We start from the raw sequence: 16,071 nt of genomic DNA on the forward strand, positions 1-16,071 counted from the left end.
TAACACACCCCTACTCTATTCTAACACACTTACCCCCTCTGTTTTTAGCAAATTCAATTTAGCACTTAAACACAAGCTCAAACAGGTACACATTAATAAAACTTTTATTTCACTTAAACATTTCAATTGATAGCTTTTCAACATATCATTGAGCAATGAAGTCAGGTCTTCACACACCTTTATTTATTATTAGTTTAAGATATATGTAATATATAAGCATACCCTTGTTTTTAATGAATTTTATTTAACACGTTATCTCTACGTAGGTTAAGCTTACACTACCCGCACGAGGGGCAAGGCCGATTGTTTGTCTGTTTCGAATGCACCAAATGTTACTGTGGGTGGTGACTACTTGATTTTTGTTTTGTCACAACAAACAAATCTTAAATGTGCTTTAGTACATTTAGATAAGTCAGTACTTGTGACCCTCCATCCTATTTGCAACAATGTAGTGAGATGAGAATAAATAAAAGCACTGGAACCTGTTAATCTAAGATGCCACATATATATACACCTCCATTTAAAAGTGACAGGTTAGTACAGTAATTCAGAATGTATATGTTCAGACATTACCTACCACTTAATTTTAAACATGTTTTTCCTTAAACGTATATAATTACTTTCTACAAACTTATACAAACATGTCATAAAACTTTATGAAATAGACTTGTAAATAGTACTTATATACCTTTTTGTAAAGGATGGTTTGATGGAAATAGGCTTAACATGCTAAAGTTCAGAAGATGTAGAGTTGGATTAAAAACAAAGTGACATATCAGAACAACTGTAATATTTCCTTTTTACCACATTTTTAAAACAAATAATTCTGCTGTCATCGAAGATCCTGAAGAATAGTTCGTTTGTGTCGCATTGATCTTCAAGATTGGTTATTTCTACCTTAAAACACTGAACTCTATATAAAATGATATAATTCAAGATCACACCCTGAGTGGTCAGTATTTTAAATGTTATTGATAGAAAATAAAAAAACATGGGCTAAAACATTCTCACTTGCTTAGAGAAATTTACAAAAAAAGTCTTTTCCATGGACTGGCACAACCTTGTAGTTTATTATTTTATAAAAAAAAAAAGAAATGAAACCTTGATTATGTACAGCTGTGTTAGTGGAACAATACCACTAGGTAATCAACTGCAAGAAAGACAAGTGGTCATTACACACTTGTGATTAAATCCATAAAACATTGTTTGCTGAATTACAACCTTGCTTTTCTTTGTTCGTATAACACTGTCCATTGATTATAGGATAAATGAGATAACATTTACTTTAAGTTTGCAATGTGCACATTTTTCATTTCCCACTGTACTCAGGATTATTATAGTCCACATACACTCGTACAACTTCTCCCGAGTACCGCCGTTGATGTGGCATGAAGTAAAAGTCTGGTTGAAGCTCTTGTTGAGCCCTCAAGGTACTAGAAGCAGATCTGAGAGACCTGTCGTGAGTGGCATATGCACTGGAATATCCAGACATGTTAGAAAAACCATCACTGTGGCGAGAAGAAATACGTTCCAAAGTGTGACTGTGTCCAGCTGGTGGGAGAGGTCGAGAATGTCTGGAACGACCATTACTTTTTCCATTGGCACTAGGATGAGATGGTGCACTCTTTCTGGAAACAGCACTACCATTGGAAACAGATCCCACCGGGTGTTTACTTACGTGCCTGTCCTCTTCTCGCATTGCAAAGTTCTCATAGCTATACGTACTGCTGGCTGTCGCATAGTCCTTCCACTGAGAATTAATCAATTGTTCCTGAATTAAATTTTAAAAAAAGAATGAGTTATAATATCATATTCAGTCTGTTTGTGTGGACATATCATAATTGTATAGTTTTCAACTTCCCTGCTTTACAACATTATTCTCATTTATTAATGATAAGAAATATATCATAAAACATGACATTGGTATCTAATTGTTAGTTATCTCCTAGCCATTTCCAAGAGAGAAAGAACAGAGTAGTTTGACTTCTTGAAAAGTGCTGTATGAGCAAGTAGTAAGAGACAGAGTATCTGCCCACTTCAAATCCAAGGCAGAGAAAGGTACTTTTAAACAAACTAATATAAAAGTCCTGTTGTTCAATTATCTACCACCATTTGATTACCCTGAGACTAATGGTTGCTTATTTAATTACCCAGAATTAATGCATGTAAATAGCTAACAGTTATTTATTTATATCTTCCAACACTTGACAAACCCAAAAGATTGGAAAAACAAAACAAAACAAAACTGGGGAGGGTGTACCAGATTTCAGTCTCACAAGATTGTATTGAATAAAGGAGGCACTCTTTTCATATAAACATTAAATTTCCTAATATGCCAGTGTGCTTTACTATGATTTTAATTCCCGAAGAGTCAAGTTACAACACAACCTTCATAGGTTAAGAATACAAAAAAAATCACACAAATTTCCCAATACTAAAGAATTCAGCACAGTGGGTAGAATATTAACCTTAGTGTGAGATTGCTGCTGGTTTCTTCTATTCCTGTAGATCATACAGCTGGCTTGGATAACAATTAGTAAAACAAGAGCTCCAATTCCTCCTATGATAATGTAAACCTCAGTGTCATGTTCTGGAAAATCTGGATCTTTAGATCCTAGGAGGAGAGGAAAACAAGTTTTACTTTGGTGTAGCATTTTAAAATAAACAGGTTCAGGATAAATTCTATTTAATATAGGTTGTACTGGTTGGTCTTCAGGGAAGGTATGGTAGCAAAGTACAATCTCTTAATAAAGTCAGTTATTAAGACTAACGTATTGTACCATTTGATCTGAAAACAATGTGGTTACCACAATTTTAGCAAAACATTACAGGAATTTAAAGGATCTTAAGGAGAATACAAAAACATTTAGTTATAAAGGATGTTTCAAACCAGTTGTATTCTATGACAGCAACAAAAAGTAGAAGGAATATCACTGATATTCATTATACAGAAAAAAATGAATACGAACCTTGCTTAGTGTCAATTTCGTTTGGACTGGTTTGCTGAACTAAAAAAAGAAAAGCAGTCAAAGTTTTTATCTTTACTATTAAAAGTGTTATTTACTCACTGCAAAATAAATTTAATAAACAAAAATACAATTGTTATGAAGGAAAGTCATTCACATCTCATCACTGAAAAGAAAAACTGAAGGACAAGCTATAAAAAAACTCATTTAAAAGAGCCTTTCTGACTGAAGTTTGCTTTGGTTTTCACATGTCCAGTCAAAACCACTATTCTGTTCTATTTTAAATATATAATTTTTTTTATATGTATTTAATAGTAGACAACCAACTCGGAGAAATCCATTACTTGTTCTAGATTTTTTGTTATTTGTAAACTATTTGTAATAAGTAATAATAAAATATATATTGAAAAATCTGGAAAGACTATTTTCCTGAGGAATTATGAAAGGAATTGTAAGAAGAAATCCTTAAGGACGTTACTAAATTTCATAATATTTTAATGTACTTTTAGACATAAAAGAATAGCCAAGTTTACCCCTTCCAGCAGGCTGGATGATGAGGTAAGCTGGATCAACCAGAAGTGTACCAATATATCCTTCCTTTATTGTTTCATTAAGTGTTTTTGATAATTCTTCCATGTGGTAAATGCTGCGGTCACCTTCCCGATCCTTTTTTTGTAAATGTTTATCCACAATGATGACATTCATTTGGGCAATGATACTTTCATCACCTTTTATACTGTGAGGGAGAAAAAAAAAAAAAAAGGAGATATGAATGATGCTTTTTACTGAGTTTTTCAAGTAAGAAAACCTTTGGTATTTGACGTTTTCGAACCAAATGGCATATTACACGATACCTGGACTAAACAGTCTGCTAAGAGTACCCAAGTTTCAGACACAGCTATATCTTTTTAAACTGGTGGCTAAAGGAAGAGCAACCAACCAGAAGCATTCTTCTTTTTTCTTTTGATTGAACAATGTAATAACATGCTAACAGCTAAAACTATGTAGCACACTTAGCAGCATCTCATATGTTTGAAGCTAGGAGCTTCCAATCGTCAGCTCAGAAGAGCAATCCTCAAAACCATGCCCCATACATTACTAACAAAAATCCCTCTCACCTGTTTATAACAATTTGTAATAGTAAGCAGTAAGTTAAAAATTGAAGGGTGGAAAAGGAAAAAAAAACTGCCCTCTTTCAAATTTTTGTATTCTTAGTTATTTTTTTACTTTACAAAATTAAATCATTTTTAAAAATTCAGAATAAGTACAAATATGGTACATAGTAAGAAAAAATATTTTAAAAATATTAGACTAGAAAGTCTAACCAAGTGTTTTACATGGTAAAACCTTTCTTTAATTGAATTGAATTTTCCAGTATTCATCGAGGTGTTAAGTTCCATTCTGCACAACTACCACCACAAATATCCCCTTTCACTTTGTTTCTTAGTATTCTTTCTATATTTTTGCAATATTTGTGCCCATAAAATTTTTCAGTAGGTTCTTTGAACCCACCTTGAGGCAGCCCTGTATCTAAATTTCATTGTTTTATATACACACACACACACACACACACACACACATATATATATGAAACTGATGGCTGTAGCAAAATAAATAAAAGTTATCTTTGCTACCAAGAGGACATTTCAGAAGTCAAAGAACAGTTGACAGCAAGGTGATGTTTGAGACAATATTAATAATGTTAGAAAACTGAGAAACATCTGGTGTGTCTATTTTATTTTTAAATAAGTGGATAAAATATATAAATATCAGATGCCCAAGAACAATAAAAGTTTTAACTTCTATAATTAAGAACTTTTGTCAACAATTTAAAAACATACTATCTTGGAATATTTGTGAGAATTTTGCTTTGATAGTGTTGAATATTTGAAATATATTCATTTTTAATAAATTTCATATTTTAGTCTATGAACCAAAAACCAGTATATATATATATTTCATTCTGGAACAATTAAACTACTGTTGATTGTAACTGTACACAATAAACCTTATTTTGGAAATGTACAAATTTTAATTGTTAATGTGAAATTTCTAACACAATGAATAATTGATTTGTTTTTCAAACATCATCAAACACTTTTTAACTAATGAATCATTTAGTGATGAAAATTTGCTTTTCTGAAACAAATATCCATCTTTTACAAAATATCCATACCTGGAAAGTTCTGTAACTTCTACACCTTCAAATCCATCAAGTGAAGTTAAAACAACACTCATCTGTAAGAAATAACAAATATGAAGATATATATGCAATACAGACATTATACACTGATTAAATAAATCATTGGTCAAGTTCTCACAAGATGCTGGATGAAAAGTACATTATAAACAGAGGAACCAAAAAAGACTTTCTCTGCCTGGTGAATATTACAATGATAATGATGGGAGTTAAATAACAGCAAACTACATATCAACTGTATATAGTAGTAGAATGTGTCTCCATTGATTATATACCAAAAGCTGGTAACTGTCTGAAAACTAAGCCTAATGTAACATCCTTCCAGCAATATATACAAAACTACACTACATGTAGAACAGAAGTTAGAAGAATACAGGTCAGACTATCAAGGTAGCAACGTTAACATTTTCTATTTGTACCTACCTCATCTCACCCAAAGCTATCTTAACCTTGGTTTGTCCTCTAAGCATTGCTAAAACATTTTTTGCTAATAGATCATCAATCTATTATACCCCTTTAATTTTGCACCATTTCACAACATGTGTGCTTATCATGCAACTTCCCTCTACCAATCATAATCCATTACCTAATGCATCCTCACTTTTAAAAATTCAGTTTCAAACTAAAACATCAGCTTATCATGATTGTACAAGTCCATTAACAATGGAAAAAATGAGGGTGAGGATGGAAATGCATAGAACAGAGTACACCATAGGGGGAGGAGAGGATTGTTACATTAGTAATCCAAAAAGAGACTTGAGAACTGGTGGTTACCTGAAAAATTACTCCATAAACTAAGTTGGCCATACCCACACTTAACAACAATGATCAGCAAATGTCTAGAATGAACTTGTATGTTGAATGAAAACATAATGAGGTTCTTCGCCCAACACATTAAGAGAGGAATCAAGGGCTAATGGTGAAACACTCAAGACCTGACATTCCTAATTAATAGGAATAGTGAGGTCCATGAAATCTTCTGACTGTCAGCATTATCTGACTCATCAGAATAGGCCAGGGCAGGAAAAATAAGGTTCCATATTATCTTCACCCTGAATAAACTCTTCCTCAGAAGCTCGATGAGGGGAAAAGGATGAATGAGTTGACTACCAAGCAGAAGTATCCAAATCCCTGCAAATTAAGGCTTAAACGCCCTTGATAGATATTGTTAACTTACTCTGAAGAGAACTAGTAATGCTACTATCCTCAATACTGAAGTAAAGTAAACAGTTCTATACACTGAAATGCCAACTGAGATATTGTATTAGTGGTGCAGTATGACTGATGAAGGATAGTACATGAAATAAAAAGGTATTAATTGACTGGTGCACTATTTGTGAAAAACATTTTAGCAATGTTTAGAGGGCAAATCAAAAGTCAAGATAGCTTTCAGCAAAAGGAAGTGGTACCCTTCTGGATGCTCAATCTTGAAGTGATGAAAGCCACAGAAGACACTCAGTAACACAATTTTATAACCAATTTCCACCACTATACGAATACTACTTACATCTTTCAATATCTGCTTCTGTAGGTTACGGTATTCTTCCGAATCTTTTTCCTTTAGGTTTAAATTCCCGTGTTGAGGAAGTTTAACTTCTATGATGTATTCCATTTTCTGTGGAGTAGGTAATGTCGTCACCAACATTACTGGTGGACTAGTATGCGACTGACTTGTCATTAAGGTTGTTGTTGTTGGTGGTGGTGGTGGTGATGGGGTAGTACTGGTGGATAAAGTGGTAGCTTGCTGAAATGGAGTGCTGGGAGTTCTAAAAGTTGGAAAATGAAGTACAGGCCTTCTGATCTTGGGCACCTTAGATGTCAGCTTTGGAACTGGAGTAGATGTGGATGCTGTAGCAGCAAGAATTACTTCTTCTGTCACAAACAGCAACAAATAACCATGAAATGTATCAGCTACAGTTAACATCAAATCCTTTTGCAAATAAATCATTTTTGTTTTTTTAAATCTGAATTCTACATAATGTTTGCTTATTTCATTTATTTTACCAAGTAGGACACCATTATAGGGATTATACAGCTATTCACAGACCATCCCTACATAACTTTCAATATTAACATGAGATTGTAAAATGCAAGAGCACCAAATGATTACAAAGTCCATCAACTTGGCCAACCTCACAGCAAGAGTCTGTAGTAATCAAGACGCAGTTTGAGTCTCGTCGGCTTTCCTTGTATACAAGTCCAAGACTCTTAGTTACACTACATTGATGCTTACCCTGAGAAAAATATATGTTGATAAACAAACTGCATATAAACAGTCAATAATATATAACTTCCAACTGCAGTAATAATAAAGTCAAGAATACATTTTGCAGTCTAATGTTACATTTTAACACTGAGTCATGTAGAAATGATCTATGTATAACTGTATGTGCGTGGGTGCGTATTCTTTTTGGCACTGCCAGTCCTACATTACTTACATTTACAAAATGTTTATTACTTGTTTGTTATGTTTATTCTCCTGACTGAAAGGATGATCTTCGAATGTGTGCAGTACAAGTTAACATTATGTGTATTAATTTTATTCTTTCTTTTATTCCTTCTCTTCATACATAATATAGGGGTTGGCTCCCTAAAAACTATGATTGTATAGTGTACAAAGCATTGAGTATTTTAAATATGACAGACATCCCATGTTAACCTATTACACTGCAGAACAAATTTTTTGCTTCTTGAACACTGTTAGGTGTTCCTTATAGATTTTTGGCTGCTGATCATGAAAATCACATCCAAATTTGCTCATCATGTACCATTTCATCGAAATCTTCAGTTTCACCAGGACATTGCTACAATGAAAAAACTATATCAGGGCAACTGGAATCCGTCAATGCTTGCTGACTACTGTTGGACACTGCAACATGATGCACTGGACATTGAATACAAACGAAAATTAGGAGCAAAACACTTTTAATTATGTTGAACTTAATAGAGTATTAGAAACATAAACGCAATTAAATACGTTATTACCGGTAAACAGTTAACTGTCTATTTTTCAGAGTTCCTACATGATAAAGCAAAACCAAAACTATATTTGTGCATACCCACCAGGTACCTGTCACAATCAGCAAACACTTTTCAGGAAGCAAAACTTTTCAAAAAAATTGTTGTGCAGTGTTATTGACTCTTAATCCCAGTTTCATCCTGTACTTCAGCTTTTTAAAAAAAAAAACAGCTTTCTGTAAACAAACTAACTTCAAAAGGTAATGATAACATCATTTATACAAGAATTATGATTATTTTTCTAAATTATTACTAAAATATTATAGTTGTTAGTTATAACAACTAACCAGTGACACTGTGCACTGCACACAAACACAAAGTGGTCTTGGTTTAAACTGATGTTATTGATACAGTAGTTGCAGAGTTATCTAAACTGAAACATCACAAAGAAAGATTAACTATCTGGTTGGTTGATCACTTTTTGATTTGATATCATGGCAATGGTTTCTTGCTTTGTTTTGGGGCTTCTTGGGTAAATAAATGAATGAAAGTGACTGGCAATCATCTTTTAAATCAAAACTTTGTCATTGTTGGTTTGTTTAATGAGCATATTTGCAATATGCCTATTAACTAACTATCTTGGCCATCCTCATGTACAGAGTACACCAAGTTTCTTGATACATAATACATGGGTGATGCCCAGGTGTAGTAACTATACCACAGGTTAAGATGTTTATAAACTGATATCGAAATACATTAATTTTTACCACTTATATTTTGACCAAAAACTCAAATAAATCTTTTTTTAAAAGAAATTAACTAAACAAATATAATTACGTTTTTGTGTACAGCTCTTGATACAGATCTTATTTTCAGAGATCTTTGGAGTCGACTCATGTTGTCGAATCTTCTTGTTTACAGCATTGAAAACACCACCATGAACAGGGAAGAACATGTACAGACACTCGGTGTCTGTGAAATGAAGATCTCGCTCCAAGTCTCCTGTGTGTCGTTTTCTAACAAACTTTAGCGTAGTTATTCCATCTTCTCGCCAACCACTCATATTGCTGATGCTCTGGCTGGAATCCAGTGATGGCTGTTTGTAATCTGCTAACCAGCTGGTGGAAAAAAAGGAAGAATATTTGTGCTTTTTAAATTTCCTGTGTTAATGTTATTTTTTTTAGTTATATGTTATGCACTAACAAACAACACCAGAAACAAATGATTTTACAACATCAAATTTGTTACTTTCTTTAACTTTCAAATGGCAGCCATCATCAATTGATGCTGCTACCTACAATAAGGGTAAATTTGATACTTGACATTTCAAATTAGAGCTTCTCTCCAGAGCGTTCCACTGAAATGCAAACTATAACCATTTATTTATAGAACTACAATGTCTTCTATGCATCAACAGGAGCTACAGAAGTTAGCTAACAGTCTCTTTCAAAATATTACATTATAAACAACCTTATAAAACTATTCAAAATTTTTCTTTTTAACTGAACCAATTTCATTTTCTGAAAATAAAGTTTTTTTTTTGGTTTTTTTTTTTTTTTACTTGAAGCAAAACATATGATCAACCTTGCCATAATTATATTTTTCCTAGATATCTACCTACAAAGAATAGAGTGCATTTTTTCATCAGCTTATCACCTTCACTGGAAGAGATTATGAGCCATAAACCCAACAATATCTCGTGAGGTTCAATTAGTTTTGTATAATAATGAATAAAATTTAAAACAAACTAAAAGTAATTACATTTGATATAGTAACTAGTGTAATTAACTGATACTATTACTAAAAGGAACAAGTAAACAAAAACAATGTACTTTACTCAAGAAACTCACAAACACTAGTTCTCTTTTTGGGCTATTATGTTGTTTTTCATTGCAACATAATTTTTAAAAACTATTCTCATAAAGACTGACAATGTGAGGAAAGAATACAATAAATCTTAGTATCTATTTGTAGTTGTGGAGAAATAAACTATGTTCAGTCTCACATTGTTCAATATTGACAATAGTTAATAATCTTACACTGGAAGAACAGGCCTTACAACAAATAACAATAATTCCCTTAGCAACTATAACAGTACCCTCTTTTTAAATGGAAAAATTGAGCAAACTAAGTAGGTCAAGATTTTGTTTCAGAAGTCTCCAGGTCTACCTAATCATGCTAATATGTAAAGAAATTATGTTTTAAGATATACTACAAAGTAAATACTACTGACAAAACTGATAGCAATATTTTCTAGTTACGTTTTTTAATGTAAAAATAAAGCCTCTCTCATACTCAAATGATAAAACGTTTTTTTTATAAATATGAATTTTTTTTTAATAGAACGTAAAAGTGCACTTTATTAAAGTTAGTAACAATACTGGTCACTATACATTAATGTGAGTAACTGGTAATCAGTTCAGTCACCTAAATAATAATGCACAGAAACACTCACGTGTCCATTATAAAAAATCTTCCATTCTCCTCCACCCAGCCCAAAATAGCATCAGTTGCTTCCTAACCGTATGAAAGAAATAAACAAATAAATTATTTTTCCTTCTGCAAGTCCTTACATTCAAAACTATCACAAACGTTTTAGCAACATTCAAACAAACTACTGGATATACAAAAACAAACCTTGCAACTCTGTTTACAAAACTTGTTTTGAGTTAAACATAAAACTAGACAACAGCTGTTTACAACATTCTAAACAAGTTAACAAAAAGTTGTAACCAACAAATATAAACAAAAACACAATTTTCCATTTTATTATCTTTAAAAGGATCATATACTGCTTACAAGTTAGTGTGCTATGTGAATAAATTTCTGGGCTCTTAATATGTTGCTGTTTTACCAGAATTAAGACTGACAGGTTTACTATTGTTTATTTATTTTAATACTGATTTATGTTTCAGTTAAACATATTTCAAAATGCATGTAGCTTGTAATGTTAAAATGCTTTTTACATAATTCCCACTTATTCACTAAATGTACAGAAGATCTTTGAGTGTAAGAATCAACAATGTATATATGAGTAAATGTCAGTTTTGCTGCCTTGACTGAAATTTCTGCAAACTCCCCTCTCAAGTTTATAAAATTAATCAACACAAAGCAAATAGAACTATTCTATGTTATTGGTTTGCTAGAGTTGGTATGCTATAAACCTTGAAAGATAAAACTGTTATTATTGCTTATTAATCAGGAAACTACAAATATTTGACCAGGAACTTTTTTAGATTTTGAAAATCACAAATTGTTTAACTTCAGTGGCTCAACATCAGACATTAGAGTTTTTACAAAAGATATCATATAACTTCAGTGGTGAAAAACTCATATGTGATCAGCAAAGAGCTAACTAGATTCCATTAAGGAAACTGTACCCATATCAACCGAGAATTAATTTGCTCGTCATGAACCCTTTACAAGGCATAAAGAAAGTTTTGGATCAGATAAGACTCAATATTGTTAGCAAGTTTGTAAAACTTATGTACAAATCATTATTATAAATTGCATCATTGTTTGTATATTAAAATGTATTTGTATTAAGAAAGAAAACTGTGTATATCAATCCAGTTGGCAAACATCATGAATTTCATACATCTCTACGTGTAATTAACTTCTATTTCAAATTACAGCGGGAACTTAGTTTTAAGTCATTTCAAACTGTAATACGTAACATAATAAATAGGAGACTTGTCAGATAAGTCATAATATGTAACAAAGTGAAATACTGTTATTTCAAAGGCGAGTGAACTACAATGGTTACATGATTAAATTATCAATTATTAAAGAAAATAAAAAGACACCATTTTTCTATCTTTTGAGAAGGCAATTCCAGTCCATTTGTTATGATTCTTTGTACTAATGGTAAAGGATATTTCATCAGATTTGTCGATGTATTCCCACACTGCCCTGTAGTCACATCCATACCCCCTGCAGTCTGTTGGAGACTTCCACTCACCCATACACTGAACCACACTTTCTTCCTGTGGCTTAGTATTAGGTTCATGTTCACCGCTGGGTTCAGGTTCACTATTTGGTTCAGGTTCTATTTTTGGCTTCTTGTTTCGATTTAGAACTGAAACAATTTAATAGCAGACTTTTACACCTCTCTCCACTTACAAATACCAAAATATATATATTCAAACTAGTAATTTTCCACTTAACAAGAATTAGTTAAAATCAATTAAAACGTTTTTCTTTTGGCCTCCCATACACGTTAAGGTGTCCATAATTACACTTAAAAATCAAGTTATAATGTAGTTATGGCTCTTAAAGTAGGTTGTTACCTTTAATATTCACCTTTGTTACTAAAGTCATTAACAAACAACTCAAATTAGTAATGTTCTGATTTCTAACACTCTAACTAGATAAAAAAAGCACATTAACAGTACTTAATGATAAAAATATTTAGTTGTAAATTGACTAAAAATACCTAAATTATCTAGATAATAATGTTTGTTTTAGTAGAATGCCACATGACAGCATACCCTCTCTATGTCCATCACAAGGAATAACACCCCACATTTAAGCACTGTAAGTGTGAACTAATTTTCTGACCCAGTAGTGGATAGATAATAATTCCCATTTATAGAAAAAAAATATTAAAAAGGAATTTCATGTAATGGCAAACATAAAAAAAAAATCAATCTTTTTTTCATTTGAGAAGAGTTTTTTTTTTTTTTTTTTTTTAATCCTTACCTGGTACTGGACAACTCTGAATACACACAAGTGAAACAAAGGGCGTGACATCATGGGCAGAGATTTGTTTAAAAGCATTGTTATACTGGCCTCCTTTAACAGGAAACATAAAATAAAGACACTCATTATCAGAGAATGAGATATCCTGGTCAGTATCTCCAGTGTTCCGTTTTCTTATAAACTGTAAAGTCATCAATCCATTCTCTAGTTTACCAGTAGCATTGTAGGTGTTCTGTTTTATGTCATATTCAGGATGACTATAACCTGTTAGCCATCTAAATGAAAACATAATATAACAGTTAATAAGAATATACGCAAGATGGTAAACAAAGTAGAAACTAAAAATATTTATTCTTTGCTTTACATATTTCTTACAAAAATAACATTTTGCTGGGACATATTTCTGACAATCTGTTTTTTTTTCATTAATTACAATAAACAAGTGGTTGTTATTTTCACAGCACATATTGGGAAGTTAAACTCGTGTTTAGAATGTTTAAGTCATAGACATAAGAAAAATATAACATCTTCGACCCATTAAAACAGTTTTCTACAAGGGTGATTCCTTTATGCTAAACTCTAAGGTTTACTCTGTTTGGGTAACATTTTATAATCATAAAGCAAAAAAGAAACCTTGGTTCTCTTGTCACTCCTATTTATGGGGGTTCAAGCCTCCACATTTTCACTGGAAATACCTCAAGACTCTTTGTACATAAGGTTACTTCCTACCAGTGTCTTTGGATAATAATATTTACTAAACTTTCTTACACTATACAGTCAGTAACAAAAATCAGTTAGCATCCTCACAGCACATCTTAAGCTTCCCAGTAATCATTTTAACTATTACACATTGGAGAACCTGAAGAAACTACACAATAAATATTTAGTAGCATAGTGCATAAGATCTCTAAAAAAATAATCTTTGTTACATTTTCATCTAAAGAATTCCTCAAGTCTAAATTTACATATCCAATGTGTCCCCAACTCCACACATCACACACACAAACATTTCTTCAGCTGCAATATACAATTCACCAACATATATCTATGTGATATTCATCTGTCAATAAAGCACTTAATCATTTTTATGAATTACTTGCTCATCTAAGTAAAAAGTCTACAGAAAATGTTCTTCTGTTATCTATTCTTGCAGTAGAACTTGTGTGATAACAACTTTACAATATAATTAGTTATACTTTATTTATTTATATATATATATATATTCACTGTACTGTACAACTTCCATGATAATGTTACATTATAGTGACACACATTTGGTATTGTACATATTCTTGAAGGTGTCTGATCATCATTTTCTTTTTCATTTTATTGGCTAAAAAGTTACTTAGAAAACAATTATTTCACTCTTGTTAAAAGAAAAGTACATACGAGTCAAATATGGAGACCTTGCCATCACTACTTATCCAGCCAATAACAGCATCCGAGTTGGCCTGTAACCCCAAATAACTGATTTAGTACCAAGTAATACACTATTATAAAACATACAGCATTTTCAGTTAACAAATGTTTATAACAATGAAACAATAATAATATGAAATATTTAATATTAAAATATTATCTAAATTACAACATTTCAAGTTATATTTGTGGCTGTGACTTTACAAATTAAAACCACACACCCAGTAGTCAGTTTCTTTCCTTAGAAAGTATAATTTCAATGACTAATTTTAGTGCCTAACTCTGCATGTAGTTTTTCACTTTATACTCGATTTTCTTAAAGAGAATAACAGGTGATAAAAAAATCTTTATTTCAAAACATTAATTAACTTTCTCCACTTAATATTCACTTTAATGTGATTCATTAGGTTTAAAATGTTGTTTTGCTACATACAAAATCCATTATCTCTTTATAATACACATAACATTAAAAGAACAGGTTCCACAAGCTAGGAATAGAAGGTTAAATGTCAGAATTTGTCCAAGGTGAAAGTACAATGTGTGAAGAAACTGAAAGAATGTACCTCTGAAGTTTGTCACAGTACCATTGACAGCCCATGTGCTGCCTTTAAGAAATGGTGGATCAACGAATTACAATAGCGCTTTGATACATCAAGAATCCATTCTATAAACATGCATGATTTCTTATGATATGTTTTCCTTAGCCCCTTCTTAAAAGAACAGACGTTTTGAGAAACACTGCATAACAGAAAATATAAACAAACAAAAGGGGGGGGAAGATATTTTAAAATTCACTCACCATATCCTCATCTTTAGAGAATCCAATACCTGTCCACTTGTCAAGATGAGAACTGCTGATCCAGAAATATATTTCATCTTTTGTCTCGTGAAAGTACCATCTAGCAATGTACTCACAGCTGTCATCTTCACAGTCACTTGGATGTTTCCATTCACCCGCACAACCTTCGATTCTCTTCTCAGCTGGCTCTTGAACCTCATTTTTTACCTTTCTCTCTTCTGACACAAATAACAAAATATATTTGTCTACATAAGTAGCTAAATATATGTGACATATTATTCTGCTACACACTTCCAGTAAATTATTGTGCAGGATTTACTTAAATTTAGATGGTTTTTTTTCTAACACAAAAAACCATTATAATAATTTTACATCTTATAACATGTGAAAACGTTTTTAAGTCATAATTTCTTTCCCATCATGTTGCTGACAAATGTTTTACATGACACCACCTTCAATAAGGTTTCATTTTCTGCTTCAATGTCAATAAGAGATTATTTCCAGCACGACACCCAGCCAGTTTCACAACTGCACAAGGAGTCGTATAAGGAATATGATGGGTACCCAACCAAATTAAACTATTCTCCCATTCTTACTTTGTAAGAATTTAGCAAAATATTTAAATACATATCACATTGTTTGATTTCTTATTTCAGTTAAGTTTTAGCATACACTAAACCTGCACATCACAAAAACTCAATCTTTACTCAAACTAATTTGAATAGAGTAGTAGAACATGCTGTTATCATGCTATTCAAAATGTTAACTGTAAAACTAGAAAACAGGAAAACTGCAAATGACAGACAAAATTAGCCAGAAACATGGGTAAAAAGTCATTTTCATTCAATGACTCAATATTTTAATTTAAAATCACAAAAATTAGATTTATTTCCATTTAAAAGTTTGACAAAGTTCTCTTCACATATTGTTACACATATCCACATAAACCCTTTTACAGTATATGATTTTTATTTCTCCCTGGAGAACACCTGGTATATGACTTAAACCTAAGTGTCCATCATCTCTTA

At 31.9% G+C, this 16,071-nt stretch overlaps 1 protein-coding gene across 4 annotated transcripts in view; it reads right to left on the reverse strand.

The window, feature by feature from the left end:
- Positions 1–86: 86 nt before the first annotated feature.
- The window catches only part of LOC143240269 (uncharacterized), a 67,249-nt gene continuing 51,264 nt past the window's right edge, over positions 87–16,071 (reverse strand). For 2 of the 4 annotated variants that reach the window (XM_076482439.1, XM_076482442.1), the window contains exons 10-21: positions 15,044–15,261; positions 14,215–14,276; positions 12,826–13,100; positions 11,931–12,202; positions 10,580–10,641; positions 8,962–9,242; positions 6,674–7,038; positions 5,143–5,204; positions 3,500–3,702; positions 2,970–3,008; positions 2,469–2,614; positions 87–1,771 (exon numbers count right to left, since the gene is read on the reverse strand). In XM_076482439.1, the coding sequence (XP_076338554.1) occupies positions 1,310–1,771; positions 2,469–2,614; positions 2,970–3,008; positions 3,500–3,702; positions 5,143–5,204; positions 6,674–7,038; positions 8,962–9,242; positions 10,580–10,641; positions 11,931–12,202; positions 12,826–13,100; positions 14,215–14,276; positions 15,044–15,261 (2,447 nt within the window). In that variant the 3' untranslated portion in view covers positions 87–1,309. The remainder of the gene's footprint in view (positions 1,772–2,468; positions 2,615–2,969; positions 3,009–3,499; positions 3,703–5,142; positions 5,205–6,673; positions 7,039–8,961; positions 9,243–10,579; positions 10,642–11,930; positions 12,203–12,825; positions 13,101–14,214; positions 14,277–15,043; positions 15,262–16,071) is intronic. The other 2 variants (XM_076482441.1, XM_076482440.1) reach the window with 2 other exon arrangements.

Source organism: Tachypleus tridentatus, chromosome 13 (assembly GCF_004210375.1).
Source record: "Tachypleus tridentatus isolate NWPU-2018 chromosome 13, ASM421037v1, whole genome shotgun sequence".
NCBI classification, from domain to species: domain Eukaryota; kingdom Metazoa; phylum Arthropoda; class Merostomata; order Xiphosura; family Limulidae; genus Tachypleus; species Tachypleus tridentatus.